Below are 25,000 nucleotides of genomic sequence, written 5' to 3'. Positions count from 1 at the left end.
TTTAAATTATTAAAAAGAAAAAACTATAACATTTCTAAAGTGTATAAACATTTTTTTCAAAAAGTTGCAAAAAAAATTTGTTTAAAAAAATAACGTAGTCTTTTTAAAATAGTAATTTTTAATCATTTCATGCTTTGATTAGAAAGCCAAGTTTAAAAAATAAAACTTTTAAACAATTCTTGGTAAAAGTTTAAAAAATAAAACTTTTAAACAATTCTTGGTAAAAATTGAAACTAAAGAAAATAGAAGATAAAGCAATTAAATCGTGGGAAATTTAATTTAGCTTATTCATAATTTAAAGTTACTTTAAAAAAAAAAAAGATTTTAAAAGATTTTTAGAAAGATATAGAAGAATAGTTTAAGCATTTAAAGTTTTCATAAAAAGTACATAACTTAAAAAGTGTTTTACAAATTTACAAAGTTTTTAAATAAGAAGTACATACCTACTAAAAAAGAATTTAAACATAACATTTAATTTGTACATAATGCGTTTGTTTTAAATGATCATTATAATTAATTTTTAATTTTATTTAAAGACTTTGCGTAAAATAAAAACTTAAAAAAAGAACAACAATGGACCATTCCCTTTATAAGAAATAACCGCAATGCATTTTGGTCTTTGTATTCACCAAAAATAACATTTTTATGTAAGAGATACAGTTGTTAACTATGAAAGCTTTAAATGTTAATTGAAGTTTTTTTTTAATAATTTTTGTTCTTAACCAGTATTTTGAAAAATAACTAATCTAAATAAGATAGATGACGAAGAAGATGTACAGCAGCAAACAAGATCAAGATGTCTTTCCTTGCCATCTAATTTAAGTCAAGTAAAAGTATGTACTTTTACTTGACTTAAATTAGATAATACTTAATCATAGATAACATTTCTACAAGTTTTGGAGCTAGAGGTGCTTTAAAACATAAAGCCTCTGGGTATTCGCTATTTAAAAAGAACTTTGTTAACTTAGTTGTTATGTCAATGTTGAAATAAATTATTTTCTTGTAAGAGCTAATGTTTCAACTTCAATGGAAAAAAAATCAGCACCTTATTTATATACGCATTGTCAAAAAGAAGGGGATGTTTTATATGCTAAATGTAATTGTAATGCTGGTATGGAAGGGTGCTACTAACATATTGCTGCAGTACTATTTCAATTAAATTACCATGTTAATTAAATTTAATATCCATTTTATATTCCATTTAATAAAACATACACAGAAGTGTTGCATCAATGGAATGTTCCTGCTGCAAACAAAAATTTAGAGATAATTAAACTTTCTATTGTTACTTATGAAAAGAGTGATTTTAAAAATAATTGAAGAAACTCACAAAAGCACCTTATTGTATAAAATAATGGAGACTTAAAACAAAGTATCCTTATTAAAAAAAATATTTCGTTATAGCTGAAGCTTGCTAAGAATAAAAAATTTTTTTTTGCTGTTGTTATTAATAAAACAATGGTTTAACAAAATCGTATTTATTTTTATCATTTAATGATTCATTGTCAAGGTGTTATGGCATTATAAGAGATTAAACCTTTAGATTTTATAGTTTATACTGAAAGAGAATAATGAGAATATTAAATTTCTTAAAAGACACTGGGAAAAAAAAAGTAAAATTTAGTTAAGTTAATAAAAGATTTTATATTCAAATATTAAAAAATGTATATGTAATTTATCTTTATCTATCTGAAACAAGTTTTTCAAATTGTGTGGTTCTTTATTGATGTATTGCTCTATTTACGTGAATACAAACAGGAGCAATTTTTTTAATTTACATTTTATCTTTAAGGCTTAGTTGAACTTTTACATTTAGCAGTGTTAGTTTAAATAAATCCTTAACAGAAGTTTTGGCTCTATTTAGTGCTATTACCATTAATTCTTTACCTGTATTTTTATATTTATAATTGGAAAAAAATTGCAGGCTATATTTGAAAAAATAGATGAGTGCAACCTAAAATTGCCATTGTTAATTTGTATTTTTCATTAAAGCATTTTTGCATTGTCTCTCTTACAATTTATTATTTTTTTGCCCAAATTGGTAGCATACACATTTAAGAATGCAAAAATCAGTCACTATAATTCTACTAACGTGACTAGAGGATTTCAGTGTAATGTCGTTTCTACTAAAAGTCAAAATCTTGCAAATATTAAAAATAAATCAGACTCAGAACTGATTATACTTTCTACTGACTATACTTTATACTTTCTACTGATTATACTGACTATACTTCCTACTTTATTGTAGTTAAAATCTGTTTTTTTTTTAAATTTGGCTCCCAATATTTAAGTTTACATTAAAAAGGTATGGTTTAATGTCAGTAAAAAAATTTAAAGTGCACTTAATTATGTTAACTTTTAAATGTTAAACCTGTTAACTGTAAATTTTGATTGTGTGTTTTTAAGTTCATTGTAACTTTTTTTATTTCATTTTTTTTAACTTATACACTGCTTAGTTTTTTCTTTAAATCAATAATTAATCCAATGAGAAATAGAAATATCGAAGTTATTTCTACTAATTTAAGATAGCCATTTCTTACTTTTTTTGGGGGGATGAGAGATAACTATTAATTATTGTTTTTGAGTGATTTATTGCACCATAATTGAACACAGAAAGCTATGCTACCGCGGTATTTTAATGTTATTGTTGGCTCAACAGTAACTGTGAATACAAAGACCAAAATGCATTGTGGTTTTTTTCTATAGGGGAAACGGTCCATTAAAAGTTATTTGTAATGTAACGATTCTTTTTATTGCATTTAAATTGATAAAACAACAAAACAGCTCTCAAAAAATTTTAAAAAAAAAAAACATCACTAAAATATACAATATTGAATATATATATATATATATATATATATATATATATATATATATATTCAATGTTGTATATTTTATACAATATCGAATATATATATATATTATATATATATATATATATATATATATATATATATATATATATATATATATATATATATATATATATATATATATAATTTAAATAAAAATTTCACCATATAAAATGGTAAAATTTTATTATCACTAATAATAACGCAAATAAAATCATATTTAATTTTGTTACTTTAGTTGGTGTCACAAAATTGTTAGACTTTAAACCATGTTTATTTTAACATGTATGTTTTAACAACAACTGCTTATCATACCTAAATAGTTCTTAATTTACTTGCTTCACACAAGCAGTTTCGAAGCCAATCCCTACCACATCCCTGGTAGCTTCACACTCAACTAGTTTCTCAGTGCAGTGGCCTTGTTTGTCATTACTTGTATTTGGGTAAAGGGACGAAATCAAACCATTTATACAACATAAAATTTTTTTATTTACTTATAAAACATAAACAAAATAAAAACTGGAAGGTGAATCAATAATAACAATATAAAAAATTAATACCATTAGCATAACTTTCTTTAAGATTAATTTGTTTAAATAAACAAAACATTGTTATAATTAAAAAAAATGTAAACAACCTCAAGTTCTTTATTCCTGCATTCAAGATCTTTTAAATTTTGTTCTAACTCCATATTGTCAACTTCATTCTTTAATTTTTTTTTTGAAAATTAAGGAGTTTTTTATTTTTCAATTTGAAAATATATATATATATATATATATATATATATATATATATATATATATATATATATATATATATATATATATATATATATATATATATATATTACAAAGAATAGCTATAGAAAATGAATAAAATATAAAAATATAAATTTTAAAGTAAAATTCATAGAGTGAAAATATAAAAATAAAAAAAAAAACACAGAAAAATTAAAATCAATAACAAAATTGTCAAAGTTAATTTGAGTATTATTAATGATATCTATAAGAAAGTTTTATTTTAAATAGTTTATTCTACTTATTGTTTATATAGTTTATATAGTTTATATAGTTAATTATTACAATTCAATTCTCCAAAAAAGATACATATATCCTCTCAGTGTCATTAAATAATGAGTTAGTAGAAGAACTAGAGGATGAAGAAGTACTAGTTTTACAATTTTCAAATTCAAATATTCTAGCCTAAAAATAAAAAAAAATAAAAATAAAATAAAAAACCAATGAATAGCAACCAATGAAACACATACAATACAAAAACAATCTTTCTGCAAAAAGATTTTACAAGAATTTCTTAAACTTTAAAAATTTCTTAAACAAATAATCAAAAGTTCAGAATTAAAATATTAAAATTCAGAAAAAAATTTAAAATTGATAACCTTAACTTTTATTCAACCTTTTAGCTTCCACTAACCTCTTTTAAAGGATGTTCTTTTATCTTTTTTTTTATATTGATTATTTCTAATCCAACAGTTACATGTCCTGTCTGCAAGACTTCATTATGTTATTCCCTACTCATGTAGTTACATAATCTGTCTGCAAGACTTTATTATGTCATTCCTACTCCTACAGTTAGATGTTTTTTTTTTAAATTATCTTCACTTCTAACAAGGCTGCAAGCAACCACTACTAGAGTTGGAAGTTACAGGAAGAAAAAAGATGGAGTTTATAAAGTAAGGTAATGATTAATTGACGACTAAAAAGATAGTAAATTATATAAATCAGGAAAAATAGATAAAGGGAGCGAATTCCAAAGAGCTGTTGTTCAAGGAAAAAAACTAGAGCACTTAGAAGTCAAATTAAAAGGATGAAACTTAACACGAGAATGAATTTTAGTAGATGGCACAGGAGATGCTAGCTCTTTAGAGCAGTGCCCATAACAGTATTTATAGAAAATAGAAAGAAAAAGGGGCATCATTCAAAGATCCGCTTCAGATATGGCAACAGTATTCCATACAAGGACGAATTAGTGATTCATAGATATAAAGAATAGAATCCAAAGGAAAAAAAGTGGCAAGCACAATAAAGAGATGCAGCCTTAACAGATGCTAATTTTGCAAGTAAGAGTTAACCCTAGAAAATGAAGTGTAGATGACATTTCCATTCATAAATATAGGAAGATCTAGATCATTGTGATAACAATTAGCTGGAAAAACTTTTCCAGCTAATCGTTATCACAATGTTAAAGTTCACTAACCACTGAGAGCCTCATGGTGTAGCAGAAGTGAGATCCTTTTTAAGCTCAAATACTTCCTCCAAACAGTCAGAGAGTGTTGGCTTCTTATCAAAACAGGAACAAATAGTAGTATCATCAGCAAACAATTACACCTTAGATGTGAGAATTTCTGGGAGATTAATGTAAATTAAAAAAAGTCTAGGGCCAAGGATGGAACCTTAAGGAACCCCTGAAGTTATAGGAAATGAAGAAAAGTGCTGTCCATCGAGGACAACCTTTACACTATAATTGTTAAGGACTGACTCAACAGTCTTAAAGATTTTACCTGATACATTGTAAGAAAAGAGCTTATGGAAGACCAACATGTGAAACTTTATCAAAGGTTTTAGGAATATTGAGAGCAATAGCCTTAACCTCTTCACCTCTATTTAATGCAAGATAAAACATATTAATAGGACAATAATAGGACGGTAGTTATACAAGTCAGATCGCTCTCCAGAATTTCTGAAAATAGGAATAACAGATACTGTTTTCCATAAGGCTGGAAAACAAGACTCTGATAAGCACTTGTTAAATAGTTTTGAAAGTATAGTCAACAGCTCTGGAGAACACTTCAGCAAGACTATAACAGGTATGTTGTCCAGACCACAAGCTGCACAAATCTAAGCAGGCAATCACTTTAGATACAGAAGCTGGAGTGATACGAATGTCAAGGAATGGATCAACCTATTTGTCAGATATATAAGGTAAGATGTGATTAGTGGAATCAAGAGATGAGATTGATAAAAGGTTCTTAGCAAACAACTTAGCTTTTTCTTTAGTGAGGTAACAAAATCTAAACTATGCAAAATAGATGGAATAACATGCAAAAGAGGTGGAATAACAGATTTGTTAATAAACTCTTACAGGCATGTCCTGTCTGTAAGATTTTATTATGCTATTCCCTACTCCTAAAGTTACATGTCATCCCTGCAAGACTTCATTATCTTATCACCTACTCTTACAGTTACATGTCTTAGAGTTACATCCAAGACTTCATTATGTTATTGCATTACTCAGACATCAAAATTATTGAGGAAACTCAAAAAGTAGTACTTATATCTCCAAAATCCTAGTATATAGTTTTTGGTAAAGGAACTAGATTCAACTCCAACACTCAATGCAACTATATAACTTAACAATACAAATATAATATACAGTTTAACATAAAGATTAATTTAGCATACAACCAAAATAACTGACTTAAAAAAAGAACTAACTTTTAAATTTTCCACTTCTAATTTTTCCTGTTGTATTTTCTTATGCAGCGATTCTTCAATTTTTAACAGCTCCTAAACAAGTTATTTTTATAATAATTCTTTATGCTTTTTACAAATTAAAAGTAATACTTAATTAACAATTTCAAATAATAATAATAATAACTCATAATAATATAATAAAAAAAACTAATTGACATAACAAATTATATAAATACTTTGAATTTAAATAATTAACAACGTGAATTAATAGAGACATACCTCAATTTATTTGGATACCTACCTCATTTTCAAACATCAGTTGCTTCTCCTCAAGCTGCAACTTTTTAATTTCTGCTAAAAATAACAAATTAGTTTATTAACTTAAAGCACATAGGTATTGTCTACATATAAGTAAAAGAAGAAGCTGATGTAGTGACCACTCTTTTCTGTGAAAGAAGCAGAAGTAGTTTAGACCACTCTTTCCTGTATAAGTCATAAAATTGAACTCCCACTATGTTCCTGGTGATACCACACTTAGTAATAAGGAAATGGTAAAAGTTTAAGTATTTTTAGCAATAAAATACCAATATTCAAATAAAATTTTATCTATTTACATGAAGATATCAAGCAGCTTGTATAACAAAGTTTTATTTATTTACATGTAGATATCAAGCAACTTGAATAACAAAGTTTTATCTATTTACATGTAGATATCAAGCAGCTTGAATAACAAAATTTTATCTATTTACATGTAGATATCAAGCAGCTTGGATAACAAAATTGGTAATGAGATCATTGATAAATAATAAGGTCATTAATAATAAGTTTCTTCAAAGACAATATTAACAAAAAATCTGAGAAATGCAGAAAAAGGAAAAAAAGGAAAACTAAATTTAAAATTTCATAAGTTCTTAATACTAAGATTTTTTAGATTTATTTTTTAATATTATTTCTAAGATATATTATTCTTAACAGGGATTTTGTTATTATCTTGAAAAATGAACTTAAAACTCACTGAAGTTAAATTTGTTATCATCAAACTTACAAAGTTTTCTAGTATAACTTTTTACCTTGATCAAGAATCTTTTTTCAAAATTAAATTTGCTATTTAAGAAAAAAAAAGGAGAATTGTGGGATTGAATGAAATACGCTAATAAGTGAAGCAATAGCTCGCGACATGACCAATAAATCTCCAGCTATAAATTTTTTGTATTGAAAAAATTTTTTCAATAAAATTTTTCTGAATTTAAATGAATGACTTTTACTGACTGCTTTTATCTAATGATTCTAATGAATGAATGAAATAAACTAGTTACTCTCTTGTTAAATGTGGTTTTTACTAATTAATTAAATCTTGAGTGACCAAGCTATCTCTATAAATTTTGTGCATAAATTTCAAATGGATTATTGTTAAATCTATTTTAATATAAAATATGCCTCAAAACAACTTGCATGCAAAGAAAAAAGAAAAATTATACACTGAAGAGCAGGTTGCGCTTGCGGTGGTTAAAGTACATAGAGGTGAATTTTCCCTTAACAAATCTGCTAAACCATTCAGCATACAAGTAGCAACTCTTCACAGGCGTGTCCACGGCATAGGTGAAACGATTGGCAGTGGTTCAAGCATGAAATTGTATGTTCCTGCCATTAAGAAAATTAGGTAAGTTTATTTAGGTAATTAGTGCAATCTAATTTTAGTTATCTAATTATATTGATTTAATTAAAAAATCGAAAGCAATATCTTGTTAATTTGTTTACCAGGTCACTTGTCACATATTCTGCAGCCACTAGATGTTGGTGTTTATTGCCATGTCGAAAGAATTTGGCACAAATTACTTCAACAGTTTTATGCAGAGACAAAGTTCAGCAACTTATCAAAAGAATGTTTTAGAAACCTGCAAAAAAAACTTTTCAGCTCTGGTGAAGTTTTTACATGTACCCAAATAGTAACTAGGTTTCAGAATACTGGCTTGTTTCCACTCGAAATCAATAAGTTAAAGTTGCAAATTGCTAATACGTTTGAAACACTGTCATCTGAACCTAAGCCTTCATCATCTCAACAACCAGAATCTATGATAGTACCATCAGCAATACTAGCACCAGGAGCTACAATGCCTCAGCCACTGCCCTCTGAATCTACACCAACATCTAGCATGAGCATATGTCACAGCATATGTCAGCTCTAAAGTCACCTCAAAAGTCACCCTGTCCGCAAACAACCTTCAATATTGTAGTAACTCCGGCTATTCAAAAGGAAATTCAAAAAGACGTTGAAAAACAACTGCAATCAGCCCAATCACTTGCAGCAGCTTTGCATCAAATGTTTTGTATCTAACATGTTGACACAAAAAAAAGAAAAAATGTAGATGTGCCAAGATTTGAAGGGGGATGTCTCAACAAACCTGAAATACTTGGAAGGTTGAAAGATGCTGAGAGCAAAAAAGCTAAAAAACAACATAAGCTTAGCTCTAATGGCGAACAGCAAATAAACCAAGCAACAAGTCCAATGAAAATATTAGTTGCAAATCAATTTAAGTGTAAAAAGTGCTGAAATGTTTTAGGCGGAGCTTCAGCAAGTCAAAATATGGAATGGTACCAGTGTGAAAATTCAAATTGCAGGGCTTGGCTATGTCAAACATGCATTCCAAAGCGATATGTAAAAGGTGCTGAGTTTTATTGCACCAAAAAGTGCCGCACAACTGAAAACTCAACTCAACCTCTAGTACCTCTAAACGACTCAACATCATTACAAGAATAAAAAAGTTTATTTTATTTGATTGATTTTTTTATTGTTATTATTGATTATTTTTTTAATTGTTATTATTGATTGCTTTTTCATTTTTTAATAAAGTGTTATTTTAATTACACATATATTTACGTATTTCATTCTCCCCGAATGTCAGTGTAGAATGGAATAAATTGTTTTTTAATCAGATAAAGTTTCATAAAAAACTTATATATTTAAATACTTTTTAATTTTCAAATTTACATATTTAAATACTTTTTAATTTTTAATAAAATTTAAATATTCCCTACAACTTTAAAAAAAAACAAAAATTAAAAATCTTTTTTCTGTAAAAAATAAATAATTAAAATCCTCAACTATTTCATTTTACTCTTTTATTCTTACGATATATTATTCTTAAGATATGTTAGTGTTTTAGAATAACCTCACTGTTTCTTATATATATACCTAATTCATCAAGCACTCTTTGGAAGACACATGTAAACATTATACATACATATATATCTACTATAGTGTGTATAAATATACATTTGGAGACTTTTTTTGATTACATTATTCCTTACAACTTTTTAAGAAAAAGAAGAAAAGAACAAAGAATATGTATGTATGTATATATATATATATATATATATATATATATATATATATATATATATATATATATATATATATATATATATATATATATATATATATATATATATATATATATATATATATATATATATATATATTCACTACAATCAAAAGAGCTATAGTTATTGTAATTAAAAAAAAAAAAAGATTGGAATAGTTTGTGAAACCTGATAGACTTGGAATAGATCTGAACTTGCCAGATGCATCAAAAATATATCATCATTGGTTAAGATTATTTAACAATTTTATAAGTTTATTTATTGTTTATTTATAAGTTTTATATACTGATGATAATACTATCAAGCTTAATTTCTTAATAAATTGCATTGAACTTAATGTTTATGAATTTATGTAATGATGTAATGGCCAAAACTTGAAGCGTATGGTTGTCTTTTGTACACATGTTGTATTGCTTAGTATATTTTTAGCAACTTAGCAACAAGTTTGTCACGATTGACAGTTGTATGAGCAGTTTTTATTATCATAACTTATTAGGTCGATTGAGGGGTTTCGTGTAAAAGTTTCAAACAGGATGCTTTCCATAATTAACTCAGCAAAATCAACTCATCGCTAGGCAACTGATCAACTCATTTAGGTAGGCAACTGATGGATTTATTATTCACACAAAAGGAAATTACTTAAAATTTACTTGTCAGTGTCAGTAACACATCCAAACTGTCAAAACAAGCATTTGATCCTTCAAAAGTTGTTGCTTTATTGAGTAACATTTTAAATTATGTCATTTGTAGAAAATTATTTTACATCAATGATGTAAAATAAATAAATTCATTGTTTTAAAATAAATAAACAATGATTCATTGTTTTAAAATAAATAAACAATGATTCATTGTTTTAAAATGGTGTAAAGTTTTTATGCAATTGCGCAATACTTATTCATGTATTACCAATTTATCTTATTTTGGTATGTAACATATGTTGACAAACGATTCCAGGATTTAAATATAAATTAACTAAATAGTCAATGGCTGAAAAGCTTCAACAAATATTAAAGAAGAACAAAAACCAATGACTGAATAACACTAACATCTTAGATGGAAATGCATCACAGCAAAATTTAGAAAATGCATTGGATAGTAATACTTAGCTGTGATATATTTTCAGTAGTATTTGTTGTGTGATGTATTATGAATTTTCTTTAATTAGTTGTTAATAATATTCTGAGCGCCCATTGATATATATTGCTACTTTATTGTAATTATTTATAAATATTAGCATGCAAATTGTTATATACTTGGCAAAAAATTATTGAGTTTGTCAACTCCAACGCTTTTATTTCAAACTATTGTTCTTGATTTTTCAATGAACATGTGAGGAGCCCATCTGCAAAACGCACTAAGACACAAAAATAAAAACTTTGATTTAATTCCATTTCCAAATTCTATATACTGAAATCTATCATCTATTTAAATATTAGAGCAATTAAAAAATCTTTGGTCCTAAAAATAGATAAAGATAACATCAATTTCTGTCAATGCACAACAAAGAGTAGTTGAGTTTATCATTATTTTCTCAAAATCAGTTTATTTGGATAGAGTGCGCTTTGCAAATGGGCTCCTCATGTTTCTATACAATTAATATAATACATTTATATTGCTAAAGTTCTGGCACTTGCATATAAGTAAATTTGGATAATATTATTAAATAATATGTGAAGTCAAACTGTAGTATTTTGTGTATGCATTATGATATTAATACTGACATGATGAAGTTTCTTGATCTACAGTGGAATGAGATCAATAAACAAAACATAATGGAAATGGAATCTTTAAAAACCAATAGCTATAATGTTCCTGAAACATTACAGTTTAACTTCAGCATATTATTTAATGTATATAGTGCAACATAAAAAGTTTTTAAAATATAATAAAACGTATGCTATGTGATAAATCTCATGTGTTATGGGCAGAACTGTGTAATGGGTTAGCATAGTGTTTATATGCAAGCCTTCCCAGGAAGCATGTGTGGTCGCAGGCCTTGTTCATCCACATTTAAAGTAATTTTTAAGACAAACTGACCACGGCAGTTTGTATCTTTTAACTTATAAAACTTTTCAATAATTTGCGGCAAAAAGCTAAACTCTACTAAAAAAATAAAAACGATCCTAAAAAAAGGAAACAAAATTGTAACGAAATATCAAGTTTTATTAAATAAACTAGAAAATTTAATAATTTAAAAAAGTTGATTAAAAAAAATTTTTAATAAAATTTATATACAACTTTTGTATTCTTTTTTTTTAGAGTCGTTGAAAAATACATTATCTTATAACAACTTAACAACAATTGAAAGTTTTGGTATGCAAATTATTCACGATTTTTATCAGTCCCTGTAATTAAAAAACTAATTTGCTATAACTATGAGAACTATGTACTATAAGAAATTTTGTTAATTTTTTTTCTTGTATTTATTCATTTTGTATATCTTTTCGCTTTTAAAAATGTTTTAGCTATATTTGACATTTTTTCTCAATACTTATAAAATAGGAATATAAGAAAATAAATTACTTATTTGTAAAATATATTATTTTTGTAAAATAAATATATAATTTCTGTAATAACAGAATAAGTTAAATAAAAGAAAACATGGTTTCTTTAATAAATGTATTTACCGCATTTGATGCATGTCTGATATTGTTACTTTTATAATGCCCAATTTCCAATGTTAATACAAATTACTAGAGAGAATGAATATAAAGATTGCTCTGTTTAAAAAAAAAGTATTTAAAAACTTAAAAAAAAGTTTTAGATAGGCTCCTAAACATTTCGTTAAAAAAGTTCAGTAAAGTAACAATGCACTTGCCCACAAGCTTTTGGAGCATCATCAATAACAATAGTTCATCAGGAAATTAACTAAAAGTACAGTTTCAATGGGGATATTGAAAACAACAAAACATTTAATATTTAAATATTAGTATTAATGACTTTTTATCTTTTTACATGAAAACTTGTTAAAAAAAAATATTTTGAAAAATAAATAGCAATTACTTTTTTCGCTTTTCTGTGCATTGATAAAAACAGTAAAGTTTGTCAAAAACATTTAAAAAGCATTTTAAAAACTGTCCATGTTTCTAGCGCAAACGATAAAGTATTTCCTTAACATACTGACTGAAAAAAGTTGCAAAAAATATCAAAAAATATTTTTATTTTTGTTATATTCTTATCTACTTTTTCCTTGACTTGTATTAATTTTGGTAGTGGAAAAAACAAGCGCCCTAAAATTAAGAAAATAAAAACAATAAAATAGTTAGTATATTATTTCTTTGACAACAATTTTGTTTTTATAATATTCCATTTTTTTACCTTATTTAATTTAGATTTTCTATTTCATATAGTCTTCAGTTCTTTTCTTTGAGTTTTGCTGTTTTATTCTCTTTAGTTTCTTATAGCTTTGTTTTGCATTCTTAAAATGCTAACTATATAAAAACATGGTCAAGTTGTTTAAAAAAATTATTTTAAGCATGGACGAACAAGGCATGCAACCGGTTTGTGGTTCCCAGGAAGGCTTGATATGGTAATTAAAATACCAAAGGATTTCAAAAATTAGAAGGATTCTATAAAGAAACATAAAAATCATGGTATTTCTATTGATATAAGGCTAACATTAAAATCTATTGAATCATTCGCATGGGAAAAATCCAGCAAAATTACATCAACTGGAATACCAACAGAACAACAAAACATACACCAACATCAACAAGCTTGATAATAGTCAAAGTTTTCCAATAAACAAGTGGTGTACAATATACTTCTAACAAAGCCATGTTTCTTTCTTACTAGAAGATTAGCTAGAAGTTTTTACATACTCCTTCACACAAGAATACTTAAGCAGGAGTGTTTAAAGGATGCAAACACCATTTTAGATCTAATTATACTTCCAGTAACTTTACATGAAACAAAAAAACCACGGAACCAATATTCAATTAAACTGAGCTTTAATTGTTTAAAACAGTTTTGATTTTTGAATAACAGCATTATGTTTACTAATCGAGATTGATCCAGAAGTTCACTTTTAACTAAAGAGTGTTCAAAATTAGCAGCTATTGGGTTAGTTTTCATCTGGACATTGAAAATATTAAACAGACTTTTCAAAACAATTCCTTTTTCTTAATTTAATTGATTAAACTTACAATTCTAAACTATACAACGTCAATCTAAAAAAAATATGCACTCTTCAAAACCTCTCAATATTCATTACTTCAAACTTCTTTTCATAGAGAAAATATCTATCAACAGCAATTCATAAAAGATTTTTTTCAATAATGTTTAATTAGTCATAACACCAATTCACGTTTCTCCTCATAACTTAAATGTATTCTTTCAATTTCCATATGTATTTTGATAGCATCAAAATCAATGGTATTTTGAGAGGTATCTTTTGAATATTATACACACATGCATGCATACATACATAAATACATAAAAAAATAAAAAAAAGCTTTTTCCAATAAGGCTGTAGAGAAACATTGTTTGGGAGTTAATAGAAAAGATGAGAGTTAAAGACCAAGATAGAAGTAACAAAAGACAAGTAATATGAAGACAAAGAGAGACTTCCAAAACACTAATGCTAGATGAATAAAACTAGACAAATAAAAAAATATTTTGAAAATGAAGAAATAGTTACATAAAAAGAATGTTTTTGAACAACGACTCATACAAAATTGAATTTTAGTTAATGGATCAAAAATATAGAGCAGGACCTATAACAGTTCTGATGAGTTTTACAGGCAACTGATCTTGAATTTGAACTCTTTTTGAGACAGCATGAGTCTTAAAGTGGCTGGTGAATTTTAAGCCAAGCAAAACTACAGCTAATAATTATCGCAATATTGTTGATAATCTGTTGATGAATGATAATCTTATATTGATGAATGGTAATCTTATATTGATGAATGATAATCTTATATTGATGAATGATAATCTTATATTGATGAATGATAATCTTATATTGATGAATGATAATCTTATATTGATGAATGGTAATCTTATATTGATGAATGATAATCTTATATTGATGAATAATCTTATATTGATGAATGATAATCTTGATAATGTTGATGAATGGCAACTCTTCAGATTATCATTAACTGTAGACCTTATGGAAACCATATATTCAGTCCAAGTTACCACCTGACTTCTGATTCTAATCTTGACCTCTACAAATCTCTTATTTGTCTTTATATGGAATACTGATATCATATTTGGGGTGGTTCTTATAATGAAGCCTTCTGTTCTGTCTTTTAGAAGCTTGAGCCTCTGTTCCAACAAGTTTACATCTCTTTCTTTTTTCTACAAATACTACCATAGTCGTTGTTCAAGTGAGCTATTAACTTACAGTTTTCCTAATTCATACTATTTACAGTTTTTTAAGATTCTGTCGATTGCTTTCTTGCTCTTCAACTCCCTCCTTTAATTTCTGTTAACTTCGAACCTAATTTTTTTTTATGTCAATTTACCTCCCCAAGGCTGAGAAAGCCACCACAGACAAGGAGGCTACTCAATTGTGGTTACAAACCTCTATTAACTCTATAATTCCGAAACACAAACCTAGACAAACAAGGCTGCTGCGTGGAGAAACAAATTGAAACTCTGAACTTAATTAGTGGCTCTTTGCAGCCTCATTGCAAATGAATTTATTTTAAAGATTTGTCATATAAAATGCATTAGGCTTAAATTCCATATAATATAAAAAAGTGTAGAATACAGTCATAACTTGAAATATTAAAAAAAAAAAAAAAAATACCGTCAATCTGTTCCTGGAGAGGGTTCTTAAGATTCGTTGTATCTTTAGGTTTTTCTGATTCATTTTTCACACAACCAAATTGAGAAGAATTTTTAAATGGACTTTTTTCTAATACATTAGATTGTATGTTTATTGAATTACTTAATGAATTAAGACTTGAATGCAGCAGCTGTTGAGAAGAACTTTTATTTGGACTCCTTTCTATGTTTTTAAATTGTACATTTATTGAGTTACTAATTGAATCAGGATTAGAATGCAACTGCTGTTGAGAAGAACTTTTATTTGGACTACTTTCTATATTTTTAGATTGTATGTTTATTGAGTTACTAATTGCATCAGGGTTAGAATGCAACTGTAGTTGAGAAGAACTTTTATTTGGACTTTTTCTAATTTTTTGAGATGGTATATTTATTGGGGTACTTGTTGAATGAAGATTTGAATACATCACGATTTCACTTTTAATTTCAGATAAATTAATATCAGAATTACTTTTGATATTGTTTTTAATGTTTGTATTTACTTTTGAACTTAATAAATTTTGATTTAAGGGAGATTTTTCCACATTCTTTTGGATCTCTTTGGCTTCTGTGTCTGTTTTATCATGTAAGTTAGAGATATTGCATTCCTCCTCATGGATCAAGCTTTCTCGATTCTGCTTTTCTCTCTGTACTTTAGCTTTAATTTTTCGTTTAATTTGCGTTGACTTCCTTTGTCTTTCCCATAGTTCCTCCATTACTTCTTTATCCTAAACCAAATAAAAATAACTTAAAAAATATATATCAATTAAATTAGGTTTATATTTATGTTAATCTAACTTAGCTTGTCAACTTGGTTCATTAAATAAATATTATAACTTTTTTTTTGCACTTTTTTTTAGCTATTGGACAACAACTAATAAACATAAAGTCAGAAAATAAAAAATAACACAGCACAATACTGATGCATAATATAATAGCTATATAATGTTATCCTTTTATAATAATAATAAATAATAGCTGGGACAACTGTTTTTAAAACAGTTGTGGAGTGCAATAACAGTAGATATTGCACTGTATCAGCTTTTGAATAAATAGGTGTTTACTGTTATGTTATTGTTTTTAGTTTTTGTTTTAAAAGTTTTTGCAAATCTCTAAATTGTCTAGTTTATTTTTGAATAGATTTATTGACTCAGCTTCTATTATTTCATTCAGCAGATTATTCCACGTGTGGACTATACGATTTGCAAAAAAACTATATCTATTAGCGTTTTTGCAGAATAGCTTTTTCAATTTAAATTTGTATTGTCTCAGACGAGGACCCACTTGTGACTCGGTGTAATTGTACGGGAAACCCAATCGATTTTATTGTAGCCATATTGAATTTTATATTGCAAGATTAAACTCTAATCTTCTTTCACATGGTAATTTCTTCAATGCCGGTGCTATAAGTGGCACTTATTTGGACTTTTTCAATTTTATTGATGTCTTGTCTTAATAAAGGACACCAAGCTGGAATAGCAAATTCTAGATGTGGATGAAAGAAAGTTGTATATAACTTTTTTACCCTATCGTTATCAAAATATTTAAATGTCTGTTTTATAATACCTAGCATCATATTTGCTTTACCAACAGCTGAGTTAACTTGAGTTTGCCATTTTAGATCTGATTGTATTACTATGCCTAGGTCTCTTTCATCTTCTGTACTAGATATGGTATGGTAGTGTCCGGTGTCAATATCATCATGCATTATATACACTCTATTTGAATTATTTTTGCCCATATGTATAACCTTACATTTTCATAATTCAACTTTGTTAATCAAGTAGAGGACCATGCCATGATTTTGTCTATAACTAATTGTTATTTCTCATTGTCACTTGCATTCTTATTTATGATTTTTATGATGTTTATGATTTTACTATTGTCGGCATGTAGTTTTACCTTGTTACTGACCTGATCGGTAGATCGTTGATAAATATTACTAATCCCTGTGGCACGCCACTGACACTGGTAAACATTTTGATGTACAATCTCAGAGAACAACTCTCTGTTTTCTATTGCTTAAAAACTTTTCAATCCAATTCAGAACATTGCTAACAATACCATATGATTTTAATTTGTTGATGAAATGTGATTGTGGCACTTTATCGAAGGCTTTGGAAAATCCAGATACAGCATATCAATTGAATAACTAGCCTCTAAAGCATTTGTTATAATATCTAAAGTTTCTAATAAGTTAATTATACAGCTTTTATTTTTTACGAATCCGTGCTGATTTTCATTTAATAAACCATTTGTTATTAGACAATCAAAAATTTTATCTTTAATCAGTGATTCCAAAATTTTACATGAGAGCAATGTTAGTGAAATTGGTCAATAATTTGATGCATTAGTAAATTTAAATTTCATTATTTGGCCTAATTTTTGAAGTGTATCCCTTTCTTTTTCAGAAAAGAGTAAAATTGAAGAACAAAAAAAAGAAAAGTAGTATGTGTGCATGTGATGAAGTAAATTGCCAAGCGTGTTATATCATGCTCATAAAATTATAATATGTTGTCATCGAGCGCAATTATGCGCGCTCGGGGTCAGGGCCACGAGAGCAATTTTGAAACTTGAAAACTGCGGAAAACTGTGTTTATAAAAAGCTTTCTATTTGTTTACAACTTTCATTCGTCAATATTTGAAGTAGTATCTACAACAGCACATTTATACTACTTCAATGTAGTTTTTTATACTTCCCAACTTCTTGTTTTTTATTTGCGCCAGATTGCTATTTTTATAAACTATTAATGGTAAAAAAAAAAACCGCAACCAAACAAAAACGCAAGTGCTTAATAAGTTCTTATAATAGTATTGAAGAATAAATTTGTGGCTAAAATTTTTTGCTTTCATTGTTTTGATATGTATTTAAAATGCTGTTAACTTAATATTTACAATTAACGGTTTTTATATTTCTTGATATTTTTTTAATAATTAATTTTTTTTGTAAATTAATTAATAACTATTAAATATACTTTTTTATAATTTCTTATTTAAAAAGCACTTTTTTTTAATGTCAAAAAATTAGTAGATTATTACACAAGAATAGTTTGAAATTCTTCTTCAAAACTATTAGTTGTAAGTTAAATAACAGATTTTTCCCTCAACTATTGTCAGCAGTATATATTATATAAGTTTTAACTGCATCATTAAAAAAAGAATTCTGTAAAATAAAGGAATACTGTAACATTGCTCAAAAAAAGATTATTTTACTTAATAAAGTTTTTTTTGTTAAGTTTTTAATTTTTTTCTCTTTCATTTAGATTTTTTTTCAAGTTAAAATTTTTTTTTTACTTTATCTTAGTTTAGTTTTTTTAACGCATTTTTGAAATAATTCAACATTCAACATTTAACATAAACCTTATCATCAAGCAAATGTGTAAACGATGTGTGGAATATTATTAACAATAAATCAAATAAATATTACTTGACATTTTTACAAAATTAAAAATATTCAGAAGTTTTAACTTTCTTATAGTTATTTCCTAATTTTCTATTCCTATTTCATTTTTATATTCACATTGTGTTTCCACACCCACTAGGTTAAAATAGTTAACATTGCATTATTGAAATTAGCTGTAACAACTTCAAACTGTTCATTTAATATGTTAGTGCAAAACGGAAAAATGCTGACAAAACAGCAAAACAGAAACATGCAGAAAGCGAGTGACGTAATGCTTATATTTTATATAAGTACTTCGTATAAGGATATAAAAATAAGGAACACAGTTTTACTGTTAAATCAACAAGTTTTATCATTACCTAAAAAATTTAATTACAAATATTTTATAAAAAAAACCATATAAAAGCTTATTATTTATTCCGTCCCAAACTTTTGAATGAGCGTGATTTTATACTCTTGTTATAAGCTGAGCAAGCGTTGTTTATCGCGCCTAGGTTTAAAAATACTGTTTACGGGCGTGTTTCACGAGCAGAGCACAATCGCACCAGCTTCATCACAAGCCGTGTATAAATATATGTATATATATATATATATATATATATATATATATATATATATATATATGCGCACACAATATATACACTTTATATTACAAATAAATATACAATATTTTTATTTTACTTGACATCCTTGGTTCACTCTATCATGTAAATCAGTTAAAACCATTTCATTTTCTTTCAATAAATCTTGTAAATCTCTAAATATTTCATTTGAAACTTGATTTATTTAATATTAAAACTTAAAATCTATTTTAATTAGGACTGCTGCAAAATTTATTTTTAATTATTATTAAATTATTATCATAATCAGATAGTAAAAACTCACGCAACGTCTTCTGGATAGTCATCATTGTCTTCTTTTTTGAGAGGAGGAACATACCTATTTTCAAATTCAGAAAACTATTTAATTATGAAATTTAATTTAAGTTAACATAAATGAGAACCATTTATTCAACTTCTTTTTAAAATATATTAACTTCTTGTTATTAAAATTATTATTTTCTTGTTAAATTTATTCAATTTCTCTTTGAGCTATATTAAACTCATTCAATTTGTCTTTGAACTATGTTAAACTCATTCAACTTCACTTTGAACTATGTTAAATTCATTCAACTTCACTTTGAACTATATTAAATTCATTCAACTTCACTTTGAACTATATTAAATTTATTTAATTTCTCATTGAACTATAATAAACTTATTCAACTTCTCTTTGAATAAAGCTATCAGAAGTTAATAATAACTTGTCTTGTTTGTCAAAATTTCTTTCAATTTAAAAAAAAATATATTACCTATTATAGTTATATTATATTAGATAAATATTGATTAACTATAAATTGATTAAATATTAACAATCAATATTAAAAAAAAAAATTTAACCTAATTAATTAAAACAATGTCTCACCAGTGTATCTAAATAGACTAAATCAAAAGAAACAACTAAACCCGGTCATGAGATGTTTTAGAATTTTTTTCAGCCACTTTATTTTAAGGAAAACTAAAAGCTCTTGATGGAACAAAAGCTGGGTTTATTTTTAAACTCAGGTTCAAAAATAATCACAACACAATGAAGTTGAAATGAAAAACGAAAAAAAGGTACAAGTGGAAATACTAAAACCATTAAAACCCAATAATGGGTGGATATCAATTTATTAGAATTTTAAATTTAAACCTCAAAATCAAATGGAATTTAATTGGATGTCAAGCAATATCAACAGTGATTTTTTTTCATTTTTTCTAAAAGAGAATATTCAAAAGTTGCAGATACAAAAATAAAAAAAGTAATAGATTTATTTAGAGAAATTTAGGATCCAAGTCTGATAAAGTGAGATGCGACAAAGCAGTGGCAACTTGATCTTTTATACATTTGCACAGAATATTTACAAGTTTAAAACATAAATTTGTGGATATTCTGCGTAAATGTATAGCATAGATTTAATTCCTAAATATCTCTAAATAAATCTATTACTCTTCGTTGCATGTATGACTAATGAATGTTCTCTTTTAGACAAAATGAAAAAATTCGTTGTTGATATTGTTTGACATGTATATCTTGAATTTTTATGCCTTGTGATTTGAGAGAAAACTTGAGAAATTAAAAAAAAACTTTTATGTGAAGAGAGCTCATGTAAGAGATCGGAATGCCATACTTTGTTGAAACCCATAATACCTTGGTGCAATGAACCATTACCTAATGAAAATCTAATGTCGATTTTCATGCACTTTTCAATTAATACAGTTTTAAGTATTACTTTGTACATAATAACTTACACAAAATAAAATACCAAAACAATATTAATTTTTGTAAATTGTTATATTTATTTACTTTTCTCATTTTTTTTTCTTATATTCCTGAGAACTTAAGACTTTTTATAATTGCAATTCAAAACAAAAAGGTATTATATAAGGCTTTCTGGAAAACCAGTAAATAGTGTCATTAATAGTTATGCAGTGGTTAGAATTACTTTTATATTGTAGTTTACATGTAGTTAGAACTATTTTTATATTATAGTTAGGCATTTAGTTAAAAAAAAATTTATATTATAGTTAGCATAGATTAAAGAATTAAATAATGTTTTATTTCGCTCACTAATTAAATTTATCACCATTTTGTTTTAGCTTGTGTTTTAGTTATCTTTTTTATATCTTGTGACAAACACTAAAGCAAATTTTAACTTGCGGTAAATTTAATTCAGAAAGATTAAAAAAAAGACAATTAAATTTTCCTGAGCATGAACGAAAAATGTATAACTTATTAGAGGTTTTAATTTGATTTAAAAATGAAATTCAAGTTTGAAACCAGAAAATAAAGGTTGATAGTATAAACTATCAATTAAAAAAAACTATAGAAATAACATTTATGCAATACATAATAACATAGAGCAATCAAATTAAAAGCAAAACTTGCATTTAGAAAAAAAATCTACCTTACAAGCTCTGTATCTGGAAAAAACTCTGGGGTGTGTTCAAAGAAAATATTAAGCACACCATGTGAAATACTCATTGTAGGACTGAAAACAATAGTTAAGTTCTGAATACTCATCTTGTTTGCAGAATGCTATGAAAAGATAAATTTTTATTTTAATTTTTTCATTCAATGATGCATATACATATACAAACACATGACTAAAATTGACTAAATAGAAAGAAGATGCAAGGAGTAACACTACATTGACAAAGGGTTTGGGTTGCAGCAGCAACTAATTTTTTTTATTATTCTAAGTTTTTTTCTTCTGTTTCCGAAAAACTATATAGATAAAAGTAAACAAAAAAGTCAGCAAATATATATCTATATACACTTTAGTATGTATGTATGTATGTATGTATGTATGTATGTATGTATGCATGTATGTATGTATGTATGTATGTATGTATGTATGTATGTATGTATGTATGTATGTATGTATGTATGTATGTATGTATGTATGTATGTATGTATGTATGTATGTATGTGTATGTATATGTATATGTGTATATATATATATATATATATATATATATATATATACATGCATACACATACATGATGTGTATAAATATGTATATACACACATAAACACTGAATATGTCACTGATCAAAATAAATGTAACAGAATTAAAAATATATGTTTAATTAAATACAATACAAACCTTTTGCATTACATGACTAAAATGTGTAAACAACCATGCCAACAGAGTTCTGTTTGGACAAGGAAGATCATTTATCAGTTGTTGGAATCTTCTAACTTGTTCATTAACATCAGTTAATCCTGTTGATAAAACATACATTAAAATTTTTCACCAAAATATATTTAAGAGACAAACTAATAATTGCCACCTTTTTTTTTTTAAACACCTTCACTTCCAACAAGACTGCAAGCAACCACTATTAGAGTTGAAAATTACTGGAATACTTGTAATCAATTAACATTATGTTATACTAGAGTTATACCTTAACCTAATTTTTTTTATTAAATAATTTAAAATTATTAAATAATTATTACCTATAAAAAAAATCAAGAATTATTACCTACACAAGAGTCAAAAATAGGAGCAAGCCTTGTCGTAAGAACACTTGATGGTAATTCTCTTAAGTATAGCTTTAACAAACTAGAAGTGGCACAGGGATCAACATCAATGAAACTAACTGGTTTTCCTGTAGAGAACATCATGTGTTAAAAGTTTATTAATAATAATAAAGGAAAGAATAAAATATTTCTAACCTTCATCATATAGTTGTTTCATTTGGTCTACCTTTGATTTAATCCCTGAAACTCTGTAGAGACCTTCCGTTTCAAGTCCTATTGTAAAAAAACTTTTATATATATAACTTGATCTAATTTTACTAATTTCTTAAAATTCTTTTTTTTTTATGAAAAAATGTATAGATTAAAGTCAGCATTTTTGCTAACCAAATGCTATTCTAAATTCTATATAAATATATAAATATAAATATATATATGTATTTATATATACACATATATATATATATATATATATATATATATATATATATATATATATATATATATATATATATATATATATATAGATGTACATCAGCATGGAAAATAATGGCTGGTCAACAGTTAACGACCATCTGAAATGACTAAATCTGCTATTTTGACCTCCTAAAATAAATACTAGCCGCTCATGTTTGAGCAGTTAAAAAAAATCAGATTTTTTAAAAACAAGGTTTTACAAGTAATAACAATGAGATTTGGAAAATGCTTATAGTAAAATTTTATTAAATCATTTAAATTTATATAAGTTAAAAATAGTTTTGTTATGGCGTTTAATTTGTTTCATTGACAAATTTATGATGCAGTCTATATTATTTTTTTTGTTTGCTTCACTATTTGAATCACTTTCATTTTACTGATGGTTAAAAACTTCTTTTTTATAAACAATTGAAGTTCTTTTATAATTGTTTTAATATATTTTATTACTGTTTTAGTAAAAATATTTAATATAATATTTTTATAATAATATAAAAAGGTATAATAACTGCTGTATTTAACTGAGAACATTTTTTCTTTCAACTGTATTTTTTTTGTCACTTTTTTTTTCTCTTTAATTCTTTTTATTTGTTTTCTTGTTTTGATCTTGCTTCAAATGTAATAAATGAGCTGTTTATTTTAAAAGTGGCATAAGCCACCTTTTCAAAAAAATCAAGTTATTGGTAACAATGATTACACTGTAATGATATCTCTTCATTAGTGAAAGTTTCACAAATATAATTCAATAATTTCAAATATTTGAAATTATTGAATTTTGAATTATTTTACAAATGAAGAGATACTGCTACATGGCAATCATTGTTATCAATAACTTGATTTTTTTAAAAAGGTGACTTATGCCACTTCCAAAATAAACGGCTCAAATGTATAAACAATTTATAGGTAAATTAAAAATTTTCTATAATAGAATTCTTAAGAATATATGTTTAGTAAAATCTTGTTTTATGTAACACTAGTAATTTTGTAGAAGTGTTTCATAAAAAAAATTGCCTTCATTGTATTAAGTATCAAGTTTAATATTCAAAAAAAATTTTTTTCTCAAACATTACATTTTGCTGTGAAGAAATGTTTAAACCTACATAAATTTACAAATAAAATTAATGGCTGGAACAAGAAGGAGACATTTTTTTTTCTTATCGTCGAGCACCGTGTTACAATATATATTTTAAGAGTATAAAGTATAAACTAAGAAATAAGTTAAATGTTTACCAAAATATTAACATTAAAATAAGATATGTACAATGTAAATTAATTTTTAAAATTAATTTACATTGTACATATCATTTTCTGTTTGACAAGTAATTTTCAAACCATTGTAAGTTTGAATCCTTTATATTGTAATGTTCCATTTTTTAAATTAAAATGGAATGATTTACGGTGATTATGTAAAACAGTCTCCTTTAAAGATGTTTGATAAATGGTTAACTAACTCTACTATTGCATGATTAGTTGAAAGTTTTTTTTGAAACCAAATTGCTTACTATAACATATCATTTTTAATTAAATAATTATACAGTCTATTGTACATTATATGTTCAATCAATTTAGAAAAACATGATAAGACAGAAATAGGCCTGTAATTTGAGGGGTCTGACTCATC

General features: G+C 25.9%; 1 protein-coding gene across 2 annotated transcripts in view; it reads right to left on the bottom strand.

The window, feature by feature from the left end:
- The window catches only part of LOC100202157 (ralA-binding protein 1), a 45,111-nt gene that overhangs the window by 1,747 nt on the left and 18,364 nt on the right, over positions 1-25,000 (bottom strand). The window contains exons 4-14 of one of the 2 annotated variants that reach the window (XM_065795534.1): positions 23,104-23,181; positions 22,911-23,036; positions 22,532-22,650; positions 21,829-21,959; positions 19,728-19,781; positions 19,524-19,599; positions 15,423-16,167; positions 6,585-6,637; positions 6,305-6,376; positions 3,959-4,054; positions 3,490-3,558 (exon numbers count right to left, since the gene is read on the bottom strand). In XM_065795534.1, the coding sequence (XP_065651606.1) occupies positions 3,490-3,558; positions 3,959-4,054; positions 6,305-6,376; positions 6,585-6,637; positions 15,423-16,167; positions 19,524-19,599; positions 19,728-19,781; positions 21,829-21,959; positions 22,532-22,650; positions 22,911-23,036; positions 23,104-23,181 (1,619 nt within the window). The remainder of the gene's footprint in view (positions 1-3,489; positions 3,559-3,958; positions 4,055-6,304; positions 6,377-6,584; positions 6,638-15,422; positions 16,168-19,523; positions 19,600-19,727; positions 19,782-21,828; positions 21,960-22,531; positions 22,651-22,910; positions 23,037-23,103; positions 23,182-25,000) is intronic. The other variant, XM_065795535.1, reaches the window with a different exon arrangement.

This window comes from Hydra vulgaris, chromosome 04 (assembly GCF_038396675.1).
Source record: "Hydra vulgaris chromosome 04, alternate assembly HydraT2T_AEP".
Lineage (NCBI taxonomy): Eukaryota > Metazoa > Cnidaria > Hydrozoa > Anthoathecata > Hydridae > Hydra > Hydra vulgaris.
This window is presented reverse-complemented; position numbering and strand designations above follow the sequence as displayed.